This window comes from Onychostoma macrolepis, chromosome 17 (assembly GCF_012432095.1).
Source record: "Onychostoma macrolepis isolate SWU-2019 chromosome 17, ASM1243209v1, whole genome shotgun sequence".
In the NCBI taxonomy this organism is placed as follows: domain Eukaryota; kingdom Metazoa; phylum Chordata; class Actinopteri; order Cypriniformes; family Cyprinidae; genus Onychostoma; species Onychostoma macrolepis.
The window spans coordinates 2,374,983-2,394,590 of NC_081171.1; the positions used below are offsets into that span (position 1 = coordinate 2,374,983).

At 33.9% G+C, this 19,608-nt stretch overlaps 1 protein-coding gene across 2 annotated transcripts in view; it reads right to left on the reverse strand.

The window, feature by feature from the left end:
- LOC131523253 (uncharacterized protein C14orf132) overlaps window positions 1-4,801 on the reverse strand; it is a 36,228-nt gene extending 31,427 nt beyond the window's left edge. For both annotated transcript variants that reach the window (XM_058749495.1, XM_058749494.1), the window contains exon 1: window positions 4,648-4,801. In XM_058749495.1, the coding sequence (XP_058605478.1) occupies window positions 4,648-4,674 (27 nt within the window). In that variant the 5' untranslated portion in view covers window positions 4,675-4,801. The remainder of the gene's footprint in view (window positions 1-4,647) is intronic.
- Between the last annotated feature and the right edge of the window lie 14,807 nt (window positions 4,802-19,608).

The following is a 19,608-nucleotide window of genomic DNA, read 5'->3' on the forward strand; positions in this document are numbered from 1 at the left end:
GTACGCCTGTAACACGCAGCCTGACCCACTGCCGTGTGCCCCTTGCCCACCAGCGCTAAAGTGGTTCGCAGCGGCTTGGAGGGCAAGACCGTAGCCTTCAGAGACGATGACGCGCCGCGGGACAGATTGCTCGTAAGCGTCTGCTCTACCCGGGGCATCGCTTTGTAACCGCAATCACCCAGCCCCGCTACATTGCCATAGTAATCAGAGGCGGGGATGAATAAGCGGGCCGAGAAAGGTATCTTCCACGATCTCGACACCTCTGTGTGGAGATCGGGAAAAAAAGGCAGGCTCCGGCGTGGAGTTTGCTTTTCTGCGTTTCAGCCTGTTTCTTGGCGGGCCAATCGATGTTGGCTACCGCACGAGTAACTACCTCTAATAGCTCCTCATACTTGGGGGACTGAGGGGGCAATTCCTCGTCAACATCAACCTCCTTGGAGAAAGATAGGAGGAGCGCCGAGCCCACTCCCTGGGGGGAAGAAACCGTAGAATGGGCTTCCGATCCCAGAGAGCATGCAGTGGATCTGGCAGGTGAGGAAGAAGATAGGGACTCGCCCGTCTCCATTCCCTCCACCAGATCCAGCTGCGAAACCCACGAGTGCAGCTGCTGCTCCGCCTCAGCGGAAGTGGGGCCAGCACCATGAGGAACGCTGGTGAAGGCTCCCTCCTCAAAGAGAGCCTTCCGGGAGCGAAGAGTACGCAGTGGAAGCCGCTCACAATGCGGGCAGTCGGCCCCCACAAGAGCCGACTCTGCGTGCTTCGCTCCCAAGCAGACCACGCACAAACTGTGTGAATCCCTGCTCGTGATGTAGCGTGGGCAGGGAGGAACACACAGTCCATAACGTAACCTACTTTAGCCCTTATTTGCCTTTTCTTTTGCTTTAGACATGCTGGAGCTTTACGTTGCTGAATGCTTGGTGTAACTTGACAAACAACAGTAAATAAGACTCACAGAACATAGATCGTGACTGACACACACACAGAGCTTTGCTCAACGACAGAAAGCTAAGGCCGGCTGCACCTCACATGCTTCTAAGCTTCCTGGTCGTTACGTCACCTGCCCATGACGTCTCGCCCATCGATTGGACTGATTACACATATGATTCAGAGCATGGTATCGCTGAAAGCGTTCCCCTAGTATTTTCCGACGCAGCTCGAGTTCCTAAAGGGGAACTCAGCGTGTCACGCATCGCAAAGGGTTTCTTGTAGCGCTGAGGAAGTTCAAATCAAATAGAAGCTCCACAGGAAGCAGCACGTGTGTCTGAAGCATCAGTAGAACAAGAGTTACAGTGTCTCCAAACAACACGCCACTGAAATACTATTCCTGCTCTCCTAGCACTCCGTTCTCATTTTTCAAGCACTGGATTCATGAGCAGGTCATAAATAATGTTGACAGCATGAAATGCATCAGCGTTTACAGTACATGATGACCCCTGTACAGTGACCCCAAAATGCATTCAAAATATGTGAATGTCAGTGCATTAGATACAAAATGTGTCCCTGGAGCACAAACTCAGTCTTAAGTAGCATGGGTATATTTGTAGCAAAAGCAAACAATACATTGTATTGGTCAAAATTATCGATTTTTCTTTTATGCCAAAAATTATTAGGATATAAGTAAAGATCATGTTCCATGAAGATATAAAATTTTGTAAATTTCCTACCGTAAATATATCAAAACTTTATTTTTGATTAGTATTATGCATTTCTAAGAACTTAATTTGGACAACTTTAAAGGCCATTTTCTCAATATTTTGACTTTTTTGCACCCTCGGATTCCATATTTTCAAATATATCTCGGCCAAATATTGTCCGATCCTAACAAACCATACATCAATGGAAAGATTATTTATTCAGTTTCAGTTCTCAATTTCAAAAAATGACTGGTTTTGTGGTCCAAGGTCACAAATATAAAAAAAAATCATTAGCTGAAAAGAAAGATGCACAAACACACTTTGCGATCAAAACATTTGAGAAAAATAAGTTTGGTAGTTAAAAATGCTAAAAGTACAATAGATGGAATATGAATATTGTTTGTAAGTGTCCAGATACTTATAGGCCATTGTTTTATGACAAACACTAAACACATCTTCACTAGGGTTATTATTGTTTAATAAAATTAAACCAAAACATTTTTGTTAATTGAAATTAAGCTAAAATAAAATATAAATATTAAATGAAAAACTTTAAATGAAAATTAGAAATGAAGCACTAAAATTACTAACTGGAAATAAAAAAAAAAAATCTATAAATAAAATCTAAATTAAAATTGAAGTATACAATAAATTCAACATACATAGTATTTTTAAATTATTAATAAAAATGACAAAATCACATAACATTACTAAAAGGTTTATTAAAAATGAAAATTAAAACTTAACATGAAATAAAATAAATAAAATAAAATATAAGTGAAATGAAAATGAAATGAAAACTAAACTTAAAACTAAATGAAAAATGTTCTTTTGGCAACTAAGCACTAAAATTACTACCTAAAAATAAAAAGTAAAACAGAATTAAATCTGAAAAAAGAGAATAAATATGACAAATCACATAAAATTACTAACAATTTAAATAAAATTAAAATGAAACTTGAAAATATAAAACTAAAAGCTATTCAAAATATTATACCAATAAATGTGTATAAATAATACTAAAATAACAGATCTTCACTGAAAAAAATGGTGTAGGATTTACTTTAAAACAGTTTTCACTCAGAAATTGCTAGTAAATTTCACAAATAATTATAAAGAAATGGTGAGTAATATATTGAAATAAATGTGAACTTTTGTAATCAAAATACTAAAATGATATTTTCTTGTAAAACATGCTTCAATAATCTATTTTACAACGTCAAAAAAACTATTTTTTTGCAGAATTAATGCTCTGTAATAATAATTTCTGTATGCGTTTATAACCACGTGTTATTATTCAGCATGCACTTTCTGGTTTTGTGGTGAATAAAGTGTGAACTCGTGACTGTGCCGTGTGTGTCTGTGTCGAGCGCTCGCAGCAGTGAAGAAGCGCGGAGGAAAGTGACTCTGGAGGGTCACTGGAGCCACGCTGATGCCGCCGGGGCCTGTCTGACACTTTTGCTCTAGAAGATTCATTCCTGTTGTTTGAAACGTGAGCCGACGCTGCCGCGAGACTTTCTCTGACTGATGGTTTGGGACACTTCTGATTGTTCAGCACCTGCTGTCCACTCGCTCACGTTGGAGCTGGTGTGTTGATGGCAGATGCATTTACTCAAAGCCTGATGTGGAGTTTGTGAACAATAGTGTTTTTCACAATGTTCGATTCATGAATTATTTCTTGCAGTAGGTTAATGGAGTGTGCCGCGTTCATTTGTAATCGAAAAGTCATCGAAAGATAAATAGGTGCAATTGTTTGACTGCTTCTGACGTGCATTCAACGATTAGATCACTCTGGTCTTGATAAAACACATCTCTCTTTTAGTCAAAATGCCCGAAGAGTCTAAAAAACAACCATTTTTCTTCTTCATTGATATGTGATGTACCAGAATAAGAAGTGTTCATTCATTTACACGTTCTTTCTTCTCTGTGATGGATGTTAAAAAAATCACTTTCAAATAAGACATAAAAGGTCTTTGCAAAGTGAGTTCAAAGATATAATTAACTGTTAAAAGAAAAAATTATTTGTTCTTACAATAGAACATTTTTTTATTGAGGAAACTTGAAGACTGTGACATACTCTGACCCATAAAATAAATATATTTATTTAATATGCATAGTTTGATTTTATCATTTATAATGTTCATAATATTATAGATTTCCTAGATTTTTGGCATTTTGCATTTTGTCATTATTGTAATGCAAATAAATAAATAATAAAACATAATTTTAACGTATATTCATAGTATTACATATTTTTAATGCATTTATTTTTTAATGAATTAGTATTAATATTAATTTTATCTTATTAATTTGATTCATTTATCTATTTTAGTTTTCATTATATCAAAATAATGAATTTTTAATCATTATATCATATAGCATTTTTTAATTTGACAAATATTTTGTAATGTCTCTCTCTGTGTCATGTCACGTCATGCGTGATCACACTTATAATGCCTGAATGATTTCAGTTGCTGTTAAATGTGTACAATTATTTTTTACAATGTCATTATATAACATTTTAAATTTTTACATACATTTTAACATTTTATTTGAATGGGAATTTCTTTAAAAACAGACCCAAATTTTTTTAATAGTTGTCATAGTAAGAATGTATAAAATGAATGTGGAGCAGTTTAGATCGCATGTTGAGAAATGTTTGTGAACGTAGTGAGATCTCTGACTTTTGGTCACTGGCTTTGGTATCTTGGCCAGTCTGAGCACAGTTTGAGACATGATCTCTCTCCTGAAACTCTAGAGGAGACATGTGAGACTATAGTAAATAAATATACATAAACATCAATATTAAATATCTAAAAAGTAAGCCAGTCTCTCTGGTACTGGTTAAATTGTACAGAAAGGCATGAAGAAGCTGTCAGAAGAAGTGAAATCACATCAGTGGATGGATGAGGATCTTGAGCTCTAAACTCACATGTTGCACCGCTTTAAAGTGAACAGGTTTATGTTCATGTAAAACTCGTATCTTTAATGCATAATGCCAAACATATCATACCTGCGCAGCCATGAATGAAAGATCCATGATGTGTTTAATTCCTGGACGAAGTGATTCTTCAGTTCCTCACAGGATTTTCACAGCAGAAACGTCTCCAAACGTCCTCCGAGTTCATCCTTACAGATCCATCATTAAACACAGAGATCATGAACGAGTGGAGATGGAGAGAGCAGAACTGAGAGACGAACACAGTGTTGTAGCTGTGAAAGACTCTCTGTGTGTCTCTCTCTCTCTCTCTCACACATCCTCTCTCTCTCTCTCTCTCTCGCTGTGTCATGTCATGTCATGCGTGATCACACTTATAATGCCTGAATGATTTCAGTTGCTGTTAATTGTGTCAGGAAAATGTCCCGGTCTTCAGGATCAAAAGAAAAATAAACTGTTCTTAAAATGAATCTTATATTATTTTATTTGCATGTTGACATTATTTTTTATGTTTTTTGCCCCCACATTTACGCCCCAAATTCTCATTACTGTAATGCAAAAAATAATATTAAATTGTACTTTGTATTATAATGAAATAGGATACTTTAAAAAGTTTTTTTTATTTTTATAATATAGTACATAATTTTTCAATTTATTTTTACTTTTGCTTTTATTAACTTATTTAATTTCAATTTAATTTATTTTTATTACAGTAATAATGAAAATAATGAAAATTTTATTTAATAATGAAAATATAAATATTTATAATGAAAATAAAATAAAATGTTATTATTATTATTATTTACAATACATAATTTTTACACTTATTTTTATATTAATAAGAATCAGAATGGGGAACAATTCTAATAAAAGAGACACAACTGGAAACATTGCAGCAATTAAAATAATGCAAATTTTAATTTAGAATGAAAATATTTATAATGAAAATATGATCACAATACAATACTATTTAAAGGAGACCTATTATTCCCCTTTTTACAAGATGTCAACTAAGTCTCTGATGTCCCCAGAGTGAGTATGTGAAGTTTTAGCTCAAAATACCCCACGGATCATTTTTTATAGCTTGTTTAAGTTGCCACTTTTAGGGTATGAGCCAAAATGTGCCGTTTTTCCTTGTCCCTTTAAATGCAAATGGGCGGAGCTCTAAAAGCTAATGCTCCCGCCGGCACACCGGCAAAACACAACAATCTCACACACTGAAACTGTCAGAAACTCTCAAGCGATCGACTCGCATTGCTTTCATATGCATTATTTGACTACCACAAACTACCACAGTGCTTACTTTGTCTAGATCTGACGTTCACACACAAAGCGCTGGTACTGATCCCTCTTTCCCAATCAGACTTTGCGAAAATCCAGCATTGAATGACCCTTGTTTGTGAGGCAGTCCGGTGTAAAATGGTTAGCGTGACTTTATTGATTTTTTTCCGGTACATTTTCTTTGAAAATGAAACTACCACAGTGTCCTTAGCGGCTCAGATGGAGGGAGTCTATGGAGCTCCTATGTTCATTGGTGCATCCCCAAAATGCAACACTTGTATTGCCTCTTTGGCAATATCTCCAGTAATGGCGGACTGCAGCTTCTCACTCAGGCCTGTGTCTATGCTTCCTGATGGTGACGTGTACCTATAGGGAGAAATCTGGAATCGCTTGTTCTGAGTGTCTGTTTATGATTTATTGAGATTATAGAAAAATGAATGGGTTGATTTTTACCATTACAGGCTGGTTGTTTTCACACACTGCAGCCACACAACTGTGTTCAAACACCTTTAAAAATAATTTTTGCATAATAGGTCCCCTTTAATGGTTTTCACTGTGATCTTCATTTTCTTTCTGAAAAATATAATTTCCTATTCCCCCTTTTGATTTTGGGCTGAAAGCATCAGTTTCAGTATTTTGAGGTGTGAGATAAGTCTGATTCGGAGATCACTGAGGTCTTTATCTCAGGAGAAACGTCTGAGGAGCAGGAGACTCTCATTTTAATGGTATAGATGTCAGGAGAAACAGCTGAGATACTGAAGAGATTTGGAGATGTCTCAGGTGGTGTTGAACGTCTTCATCCCATCATCCAGCATCGCGTGTGGAGACGTCATCCGCAGTCAGGTGATCAGGTCTGGATTCGCTTCACTTGGCTCAGCTCGGCTCGGCTCTTCAGGAAACTCCTGACTCAGAGAGTCCAGTTTTCATGCTTACAGCGCTTCAGCGTCACATGATGTCGGTGACTAACATGTTGAGTTGATTTCATGCTTCAGCGCTCTGCTGTCACATCCTCATCTCCCATCATGCTCATGACTTCAGCGTCATCTGACCAGTTTTCTATCATTTGAGGTTGTGAATCTTCAATTGGAGAAAAATTCAATTTGTTGATATCTTAATATTATTAAGAAGAATATTAATTATAATATTATTATATATGCATCTTCTCAAATATCTTAAATCCCTCATGCAGCTGAATCTCCATCATTTGTGTTCGCTTGTGCCCTTCATCATTATAGGCTGCTTCTGGTTTTGTTCTTCTTGCTGTCTTTGCGTTAAGTCTCCTGACAGCCGTGACCCACCTTTCACTCCTCATTTAGTGTTTGCAGCTCAAAGCCGCTGCAGAGTGCTGACTGCAGCACACGAGAGCATGTTTTCATGACATGTTTCAGCTCCGCGTTCAGCTGGACAAACCTCTGATGCCTAATTATTTAATGAAGCGGATCTGACCAGTGCTCTTTTCACATGGGAGTCACCTTCACTTTAACTTGAAGATGTTTCCCAATTAACACATTCCCTGCTTCTCAGAACGTTCTCTCAAAGTTATGAACAAACGTTCTTCCAGTTATGTTAATAGAGCACAAAGTGATCTGGGGCCTCATTTATAAAGCGTGCGTATGCTCAGGTTTGATCGTAGAGTGTGCTTCCGCTTGAATCCACGCCAAAGCTCATATTTGTAAAAAACTGTCTTTGACGTGGAAAAGTGCTTAGCGTCACATCAGGGTTTGAGCAGACGTACGCACTTTTTCTTGTTCGAGTAACTGCAGGTTTTTGAAAATGGTGATATTTTACATGTTAATAACATTAATTAGGAGTCGTTTACAAGGCAGAGAGCTGAAACCATTCATTTACATGCAAGTTCAAGATCATTTGCGATTCATAGATTTCACATCTGAAAGAGACACGTGCGTGCGTTTTCTTTACGTACATTCATTTTATGAACCATACGTACTTATATTTGAGAGATGATCGTAAGATCAATTTTAGGATGGTTTCGGTGCAACATTTTATAAATGAGGCCCCAGGTCTTTACTAATGTTCTCAAAATGTTTACACAAAAATGTTATTTTTACATCAGTCATGGTGCGTGTTTTTAGTTGGATGCAATGTTACTTTGGTATCGTTGAGATATGATAGTTTTTTTATTCATATTTTGAATTACTCTTTATTTTTATATTTTGCTTTTTAGTTTTGGTAATTTTGCTATTTCAGGTAGCACATCTTTTTTATTGTTTTTATTTTAGTTCACTATAATAACCCAGGTTAGAAGTTTGGCATATATATATATTTTTTTAAAGTTTCAGATCATTCAGAAAACATTCGAAAGCAATACTCATGATTATTGAATGTTTGACTAAAAATGTTTTACTAGATAATGTTTAGTTTACTTAAAGACAACGAAATGCTACTTAAACAAAATAGTTTCTTTATGGGAAGGGTTGTTTGATTCTCGAAGAGCTGAACAAAGCAGGTTTAAACCATGTTTTTCGATTAGATCAATATAAAAAAGAACTCTAAATAAACGACACATATAGATCGTGTCATTTTGACGTCATAACATCCTCATATATGATTGAGTGGTCGTGTGTGTTTTACAGGACTTTACTCATGAAATTGGTGGCAGGGACTTTAAAGTCACCCTGTTTCTCAGCTGATTTCCCAAAGGACACTCAATTCAATCCCATTAGTGAGAGAAAACAAACTAAGGCCAGACATTCAGCGATTTCTTATTTAGTGATATTTGATGATTACACACACATCCTGTATTGTTTATAAAATTCAAACATGGTTTATTTTTGTAACAGATGTCTTTATAAGTTGTGCTGTGATTATAAAGTGCTGCACTTGCCTTCATGTGATTTTAAATGACATTTAGCTAGAAAAATGGATACTAATTGATCCATTTTTAAGACTTCTAATTTTAGAAATCCTAACAAAGACATTATAAATAAGTGGAGGCTATTTTTATTTAGCCATATTTAAGAAATTAATTGCATCGCTATTACTGTGGCTCATCTGTATTAAATGTGTATTAAATAATTTGTGTTAAAGGAATATGAAAATGAAAATGAAAATGAACCTTCAGTAGATGAGTTTGTTTCTTCATCAGATTTGGAGAAATGTAGCATTGCATCACTTGCTCAGCAATGGATCCTCTGCAGTGAATGGGTGCCGTCAGAATGAGAGTCCAAACAGCTAATAAAAACACTCCAGTCCATCAGTTAACATTTTGAGAAGACAAAAGCTGAGAAAAATCCATCATCCATGGAGTGTTTTTATCAGCTGTTTGGACTCTCATTCTGACGGCACCCATTCACTGCAGAGGATCCATTGCTGAGCAAGTGATGCAATGCTACATTTCTCCAAATCTGATGAAGAAACAAACTCATCGTAATCTTGGATAGCCTGGGGAGGGGAGGAGATTTTCTGTATTAAAGACGAATAATGAATGATGTCTTGTTTTGAACTTTATTTGATCGCACTTTGATGATTGTCTGATTGTGAGAGCCATTCCTCTTCACTGTCTGTTTTGCGTCCTCAAACAATGTGAAATCCAGGACGGCTGTCTTGTAACGTCTTCATATTTAATGCGCTGAGCATCATGATTTCGGGAGCGCTGGCGTTTGCTCTCAGCCTCGCTGTGAAACTTCTGTTCTCTGTGCACTTTTAGTGTTTGCTGCACTGGTGCATGAAGCACGTTTACGGATGCCTGGAAAAGCCAAACTGTGTCCTGCTGCTTTCCCCAAACACATAGATTGTGCTAATGAGCAGAAACATCAGCTAACCCAATCTTGACCTCAACCAGTGCAAGTTTACCCACTTCTGTCATGTGATGTTTCTGAACAACATAAATATTTAAGGGTGAAATATTGATTTGATCTCTCTTATGGCTCAGATGCACATTGTGGGCAGTCTGATGGAATCAGAGCTTGATTTATGAGCGAGCTTTAGTTTAGCGCTCTCTGAAGGCCTGTCAGTGTGTGTTTGCAGATGTCATTTTGATAAGGTCGTCTCACACAGGTTTGCTCAAGTAAACAACCAGCTTGGATGGGAACTCGAAGGTGGGCAGCTAAAATCATTGTGTTTCCACAGATTAAACCGCTGCACTGAAAAAAATTATGGAATTTGAAACAATTTTCACACTGAAATAGCTAAATGTAATTACAAAGAAACAGAAAGTAACACAATGAAATACTGACGTAGTATTTTCCTGTAAAACATTTATCCTTGTTTTATTTGCAACTTTGAAAAATCACAATTTTACAGTGTGTGCAATTCTGTAAAGTCGAGGTAAAATGAAAAGAATCTATTTTACAACCCATGGCAAACCACACTTAGAAGATGTTCACCCAAAGTTTTGACTTTATAACAAATAAACAAATCACAGATATGACACAAAACAATTGTTGCTTGATAATTCAACACTGTGAAACATACCTCAAACAAATTCAATTAAAACTTTTGAATTAATGGAAAATTGTTTTCCATATCAAGTAGAGGAAAAAAATATGGAATCAGCTTGTAATTTGCATTTCTGAAATAAATACTGGCAGATATCTAAAATGCCAATTAGTCAGCAGTTAAAAGAGAGTGCTTCCAGACCTTAACGAGCTGTTGGACTAATTGAAAGGAAACATGGCCACAACAAGAGAGCTGTCCGTTGAAACAATGGAAAGGATTATAAAACTCCTTCAAGAAGGAAATCCATCACAGAGTGTGGCAAAAGAAGTTGAATGTTCCCAGTCAGTTGTTTCTACACTGTAAAAAGTGATAAGTTGACTTAACTTAAAAAAATTGAGGAAACCTGCTGCCTTAAAATTATTAAGTAAATAATTTTTTTTTTTTTTTTTTTTAAGTTAAGTCAACTTATCACTTTTTACAATGAAATTTGACCTCAACAGCGTCAGGATAGAAAACTCAAATCAATTTGCCTTGAAAATAGAAAATGCTTAACGAAACAAATGAAAAACAAAGGAGTCAATGTGTGACAGGAGAAGAAGAAAACAAGGTTACAGTGGGCTAAAGAGAAGCAGTCATGGATTGTGGATGACTGAATGAAAGTGATATGCACTGGACAAGGGGATGATGCTGGAACTTTTGTCTGGTGCCGTTCTAATGAAATGTATAAAGATCACTGCCTGAAGAAAACAACCAAATTTCCCAAATCATTTATGATATGATATGATATGATATGATTGAAATTTTTGACATTTTTCTCATTCCATCAATAGAAAAGAAGTTTGGTGATGATATCATTTTTCAGGATGATAATGCATCTTGCCACAGCGCAATGACATGGCCAGCAAACAGTCTGGATCTCAAGCCGATTTAAAATTTATGGTGGAAATAAAAAATAAAAAACCTGCTCCATCTTGCAAAGCTGATCTGTCAACCTCTATTCGACAAAGTTGGAACCAGCTTGATGAAGAATATTGTTTTTCATTAGTGAAGTCCATGCCCCAAAGAATTCAGGCCGTCATAAAAGCAAGAGGAGGCGCAACAAAGTACTAACTGTGTGTTTTGGTAAATGATTGCATTATTTTTTCCTCAACATTGAATGATTCCATATATGGAAAATACATTTTCATTAATTAAAAGAGTTTAATATCTTTTTTTTTTTTTTTTTTTTTTAGGTATGTTTCACATAACCAGAATGTTGAATTATTAAACAAAAATTGTTTTGTGTGATATCTGTGATTCGTTTATTTGTTATGAAGTAAAACAATTGGGTAAACAACATCTAAGTGTGGTGATTCCATAATTTTTGCCAGGGGTTGTAGGAAAGAAAAGTGTATATACTTGCATTAAATTTAAATGCACTGTAAAAGTTGTTTTATAAGTTGACAGATTTTTTTCAGGGAACTTAGCATGTTATGTTTTCACAGTCTCAGCTACACTGTAAAATATGATTTTTGTAATGAAAACGATTATTGGAGTACGTGTTACAAGACAATACTATTTCGGTCTTTCTACTTCAAAATGTTATGTTTAATGGGTCACTTGGTGTCTCTTTGTAATTATTAGTCAAATTTACTAGCAGTTTCTGAGTGACAATGATTTCTTGACCAAATTTTCTTTCAAAGTACATTTAATATAGAAGGTGTGTTTTTTTTTTTTTTTTTTTTGGTTTTGTAAATTTAGTATTTGTTCAATTCATATTTTGTGTTTTTGAAATCTTTAAATAAAATAAAATAATTATTTATGTAGTTGAACTAAGAAATCAGTTTGAATAAATGTATTGAAAACTTGAAAAAAGTAATTTTATACAAAGAAAAATTATTTTTCAAAGTTGTCAATAAAATGAATGTGTTACCATTAATGTGTGCTTCTTTGTAATTATTTGTTTGGGTCAAAGTTTGTGCTAAAGCTTTGTTACTTAAATAAATACTCTATATACTTAATAGTAAATACAAATACAACGAATCAAAAACTTTAGTTAAGTGAACAAAATACAATGTATGCAATATGTTCTCCTTTTGGGTTGGAAATCATTGACTTCAAGAGCTGTAAAGCTGAATATTCACATTAAGCTCGTTAAGGTCGCATGACAGGTGAATTAAATCCAGTTATTGAGTAAATAATCAATGGATTAGGGAAATAATCATTTATCTACACTCTATCCTGAAGTTTTTATTTTTTATTTTTTTATTTAAGTCCGTAAAGCAGGTTATTGGAGTATGTTTTTCTCTATGAACTATGTCTTTCTACTTCAAAATTTCACATTTAATTCAATGCCATTTATTTGTAATAAAAAGTGAAAACTGTTTCAATCCCACACCATTTTTTTCAGTATACAAAATGTAATAAAGTTCATTAATAATAAATAAAGCTTGAATAATGTTAATATCTCAGTCTAAAAAAACACTCAGAGATCAGTGATTTAATTAATGACCCTGTAATTAGCAAATTTGCATTATAATTCACATGATTTTAAAGCACTGTTTTTTCATACAAGGAATGGTAAAAAAAACCTGTGTTGTAATCTGGTTTGTCCACTAGATGTCAAGAGTACTTTATTTATCTGTAGCAATGAATCAGACGAGGATTTACGTGAATGTGGAATTTATTCCAGTCTCAGATGATGCGAAACATATATTCCTGTGTTTTTCCTCCTGATCCGACATGAGAAACACATGTTAAGAACAGCCAATCACAATCAAAATAGAGGATTTGTTTTTGCCACACTGAGAAAAAATAAATAAATAAATGTTACTGTATAAAGTATAAATTCCTTTGTATTAACTATGAAATACATAAAGAGATTTAAATGGTGATTGCCACAGCTGGCAGTTTTTGATGAAAGCCACGGCTGGCAGTTTTTATTTATTTATTTGTTTTACAAAAATCAAATGACAAAATTAACAAAAAACATTTCTATAGTGCGTACACTGACAAAAAAACTGATGCAGACATAATTTTCTCTCATTAATTGCTAATCAGTTTCACTAGTAATTACAAAGAACAGCAAATAACACATTGAATTAAACATGACATTTTGAAGTAGAAAAACTTAAATCCTTTTTTCATCATTGTAAATACTCAAAAAGTTTTATTTTATTATTAACTTCGAAAACTATCTGTTTACAGTGTACTGTTGGAATTGCTGAAAATAATAGTATACTTGGTCTGTAAATGCATAAAAAGACTTTGGAAGAAATTTTGATAATTTTGATGAACTAAACATACAGAAGGCCATCGGATCAGACTTTTGAAATCATTAGCACAGATATATTATATTTATATTATGAAAGAAATCGTGCAGTATATGAGCCAACTCCAGTAACAGCTGATGTGTCTTTTATTTTGATTATTTGTATTTTTAGTATTCATTTTATTTATGTAATTATAATTTATTTGTATCATTATTATTTTTTATATTTATTTTTGTATTTATTCATTTTTCTGCAAAACGTAAATATATTTTTGCTCAACTCTATATAAAGTTGTATATATAAGTAGAAAAACAAAAATAGCATTTCTTATCAAATATACTCCAATAAACTTTTTTTTTTTTTTTGATTAATTAATAAATACATTTTTTTTACAGTGTACTGTTGCAATGAAGTTTTCTTGCTCAAATGCATGAAATGTTTGAAGATGAGTTTATTTAGTTTGAGTTTTGGTTTGTGTTTCTGAACATGTTGCATCAGTCTCACTATTGTCTGAACAGCTGAAATATTGATGAGGCCAAACAAACAGGTGGAGTGATTTCTCCATGGGCGAGAAGCGCTCCAGCAGAGGGCAGTGCATCACACACACACACACACACACACACACACACACTTTAAAGCGAGGAGACGTGTTTACAGTCAGAATCAACAGTGTGTGTGAAAGCTGAGCCTGTGAATCACTGTGACACTTCAAAGAAAGACGTTGGCTCTCTTAAATCTGACTCATTGTTCAAACAGAATGTGTTTAAGAGCGTCGTAAACGCGGCTGTCATTCTCTGCGTCTCTTCTTTGGTCCCTGCTGACCTCGTTACAACGTGGCTTACAGCCAGAGCCAGTGTCACTTTTATTTACAGCTTCATATCGCAAAATAAAGGTGATTTTCCAGGTTGCATGTGATTGCACAAAGCTTTAGGAATCATGTGGTTTTATTCCAAATGCATGTTGTGTTGTTGAAATTTACTAACAAAACGAATATTCTCCAGAAATAACAGAGAACATGTACTTTAACAGCGTAGTTGCTGCCGATCAGCAGTGATGTGATTGTCAGTGTGGGAATTATAATGCAAGGATTTCAGGAGGCTGAACTTATTAAAATGAATCTCTAGGTGATTTTTACCATATAATGTGTTGAGGTTTATCTTGCATAACACAAATTGGGTTTTACCAGTTAAAAGCAACATGAAATCAAAATGTTGTTAGGGTTATTATTCACAGTACTGAATAATGAGTATATGCTATTCCAATGTATTGCAAAGATTACCATGGAATTAGCATTGCATAAAACTGAATTAATACGTATGTATTTTTTTTAATACTGTTTTGTCTGTAAATGCACAAATAGCCTTTAGAAAAATATTTGATCATTTTGATGAACTTTTCTCTGCTGTTAACATACGGAAAGTCATCATAGCACATTTTTGGAAATATCAATTTGATACCACAAATGTTAATATTATGCAAGAATCCATGTAGTATGAGACAAAAGCTCCTGTAAAAAATAAATAAATAAATAAAAGCTTTTTTTTTTTTTTTTTTTTTTTTTTTGGTCATGATTATTTTTATTAACTTTTAAAATGCATTATTATTATTATTATTATTATTATTATTACTATTAATTATTATTATTTTTTATTATTTTATTTTGTCACAAAATATAAATTCATTTTTGCCCAACTCTCTATATAAAGTTGGATATGTAAGTACTGTATGTTCAACTTTATCTGAAAAAACATATACTCACAGTCTGATATTTACAGCAAATCAGCTGTAACAACAACAAAAATCTTTCTTGTTTTATTTATTAATTTTAATTTTATTTGTTTTTCACATTTTTTTGTATTTTTGGTATTTATTTCATTTGTATCTTTTTATATACTTTTATCATTATTTTTCATTTGATTAATTTTGCATTTATTTTATGTATTTTTATTTATGTATTTTTATTATTTATTTATTTTTATTTTTAATTGTTTTTGTTTTATTTTTTTTCCACAAAATGTAAATATATTTTTTCCCAACTTTTTATATAAAGTTGGATGTATAAGTATGTCCAACTTTATCTGTAAACAAATACTATATGTAAACATATAAGCCAGTAAACAGCAAATCACAACTGCTTGATTGTTTATAATATCGCAAAATGTAAACTATATTATCATCCATCTCTATGTTTCTAAACGTGACTGTAAGGCATAGAAACATTGACATATCATTAATATTAACATCAAAATTTTCTGTGAAGCTGTTTTGAAACTGTTTATTGTGAAACTATACAGATAAATTTGAATGAAGAAATTTGAATAGAGTAAAAGTGAAAGAGCCGGTAAGAAATCAAGCTCAACTTCCTGTGAGTAAATATTAACATAATTAATCACTGTCCAAACGTCAAGCACAACACAAGAGCTCCCATAAGATTATGCAAACCGTTTCCATAACTGCTTTCACAAGCCTCCACTGGAGCTCAAAGCCAGACTCTCATTTAGTCAAGGTCACTTAGCTTGAGTTGAATGGATCAGACGAGTCAGATGTGTGATCACTCAAACATCTGCTCTGCAAACGGCTTTGGTCTGCTTTTTGTGTTCAGCATCTGTGCGTCTTATTTAAAGTTAAACAACACATGTCAGACTTTGCGCATCACTTTACTGACAACAATCACAAATGACTCGACTAGAAAACTGCTACTAGATACCAGTGTTTACTGCTCCATCTGCCATTGATTTGTACTCTGCAATATAATATTTTTGTCTTGTTTTCTGAAAAATGTATTAAAATGAAGCAAGTTTATGAATAAAACAATAAAAATGTCTGCCAACAGAATCAGAAAAATAAACTTAATTCAAAGGAGAAAACAAGTTGATTTTTCATACCCCATTGGCACATATTTGTTCTTGTTTTAAGTATAAACTCACTTTATTTTGGTGCATGTTTTTTCAGAAAATAAGACTTAAAGGAACAGTTCACCCAAAACAAAAATTCTGAAAATGTTCTCATCCTCAGGCCATCCAAGATGTAGATCAGTTTGTTTCTTCATCAGATTTGGAGAAATGTAGCATTGCATCATTTGCTCAGCAACGGAAGCAATTATTTTACATTAAAAACATCTTGATGGATATGTTTCAGCTTTTGTCTTCTCCAGATGTTAACTGATGGACTGGAGTGGTGTGGATTATTGTGATGTTTTTATCAGACTCTCATTCTGACGGCACCCATTCACTGCAGAGCATCCATCGCTGAGCAAGTGATGCAATGCTACATTTCTCCAAATCTGATGAAGAAACAAACTAATCTACATATTGGATGGCCCGAGCACATTTTCAGCAAATGTTCATTTTTGGCTGAACTATTCCTTTTTGCTTCCCCAGTAAATGTATCCTGATTTAGTTTCGATATTTGCACTGGAAAACAAGATGTAAATACTAAATAATTCAATCATTTTGGCAATGTTAGCATCTGTCAGGTCTGATGTTACAGTGATCCATGTGTTTGTTTTCTTGTCATTTGTTGCAGCAGGGGCCGATCTCATCATCAGTGTCAGGGGTCAGAATGACAAGGAGGAAGGAGGCGACGGTGACGCTGAAAGGAGAGAGAAACAAACGAGAAAACATGATAGGAATGCTACTGGAAGAGGGTCAGTGCTTCTATTTTTGGCATCTTAGAAAATGGAGAACGTACTTATGACAGAAGGATGAGTTTAGCTCTAATATTTATTGTATATTTGCAGTAAACAGCAGCTCATTGTGTCGCCTACAGCACACAGTCTTACAGTAAATCAAGACACATCAGCATTTTGCTCTTAACATATTTGTTTTTGTGGCTAATAGCGAGAAATATTCTATGAGCACATTCTAGATTTTTTTTCATGGTGGCTCATTTTTATTTTTAACGCATTTGTTACTTTTCATTCTGCATTTTATGTATATTTATTTATATATAAATATGCATTACTATTTAAAGTCTGTAAGATTTTAAAATGTTTTTGAAAAGTCTCTTCTGCTCAGCAAGGCTGCATTAATTTGGTGAAAAATACAATAAAAATTGTGAAATATTGTTGTGATTTAAAATAGCTGTTTTCTGTGTGAATATCTGTTAAACTGTAATTTATTTCTGTGATGCGCAGCTGAATTTTCAGCATCATTACTCCAGTCTTCAGTGTCACATGATCTTCAGAAATCATTCTAATATGCTGATTTGCTGCTCGAGAAACTTTACTGATTATTATCAATGTTGAAAACAGTTGTGCTGCCCAATATTTTAGCAGAAACTGTCATACATTTGATATTTGATGGAAATCTTTTGTAACACTTTACATTTCTTTACTGTCAATTGAATGTGTCCTTGATAAATAAAAATATCTTACTGACCCCAAATATCTAAACATATATATATCACATACTGGAAGAACTGATTGTTGCTAGGCAACACTACACCCCATGCATCCCATAATTACACAGAATGCAGTCAGCTACAGCTTTTCTTAGGTGTAAGTTGAATAGTTTTCACTGTACTTTTTAATCTAACTTTCTATCTTCTTCCAAAAAGCTAAAAATACAACACACTTTATTATTCATATCTCCTAGATCCTCTTTGGTCTTTTTTTTTTCCTGAGGTTTATGTTAGATTTGGGATCGGTCATGGGTATCAGCATCTCTCTGGTTTAGATCAGGATTTTTTTCAACGCTTGAATAAGTTTTGAGAGATGAAATGTGTGCAGAGCCCATGAAATTTATGTAAGACAGGCGGCTCGCCACCAAACCATTTCACTCCCTTAACTAGACCAGAGCGATTCAATGGACAACTGTAATGTCCTTCTGATGAAAACCAGAAGCTCCATCATCTCACAGGTGTGACACGACCGGCCCTGAGCCAGACGTGAAAAGATGAGATGAGTTTTCAATATAGTACAAAGATTTCCAATACAACTCCCAGAGATGAACAGCATTAGGTCCCGAATATCTGCTCCTTACACAAGATTAGACACGAGCACAGAAGCGCAAGTGATGTTTCATTTTCTTAATCGCATTGTTTGTGTTTGTGGTGCCGCTGATCGTGTTTACCCTGGAACAAAGTAAAAATGAACAAAGGCTTTGTTCAAATACCTGGATGACCCAAAGTCAATTATGCTTTGCAAATGAGACGGGCAGGAATCAGCAGTGAGGCTTACACAGAATACAAGATCAGCGTCTAATGCCAGACTCTTTACATTAGAGCTCAGTCTCAAATGTTGTCATTCTAACTATAAATAATGTTAGTTTTGTGAATTATTTATTTTATATGGAAGACTATTTCCATCATTTGTGACTTATCTGGGTTTTTCACTTGCAATTTTGAGTTTATATCTTTTTTTGTACAATTGCAAGGTGTGAAATGGAAAATGCAAGGAAAAAGTCAGAATTGTGAGATAAAAAGTCGCAATTATCTTTGATTTTTTTTTTTTTTTAATTTGCGAGATTTAAAAAAAAACTGCAATTATGTTTTTATTTTTCTATAAAAAATGTGAGAATTGAGAGAAAAACTCACAATTATGCTTTTATTTTTTTTATTATTCAAAGTAGGCATATGAGATTAAAAAAATAAATAAATAAAAAAAAGTAATTGTGTTATAAAAAGTCACAATTACCTTTTTATTTACCATTTTAATAACCTTTTATATGTGAACCTGGACCACAAAACCAGTCTTAAGTGTAAATTTTTCAAAATACTAAAATACTACATCTGAAAGCTGAATAAATAATCTTTCCATTGATGTATGGTTTGTTAGGATCGGACAATATTTGTCTGAGATACAACTATTTGAAAATCTGGAATCTGAGGGTGCAAAAAAATCGAAATACTGAGAAAAACACCTTTAAAGTTGTCCAAATGAAGTTCTTAGCAATGCATATTACTAATCAAAAATTAAGTTTTTATATATTTATGGTAAGAAATTTACAAAATATCTTCATGGAACATAATCTTTACTTAATATCCTAATGATTTTTGGCATAAAAGAAAAATCAATAATTTTGACCCATACATTGTATTTTTGGCTATTGCTACAAATATACCCCAGCGACTTAAGACTGGTTTTGTGGTCCAGGGTCAAATATGC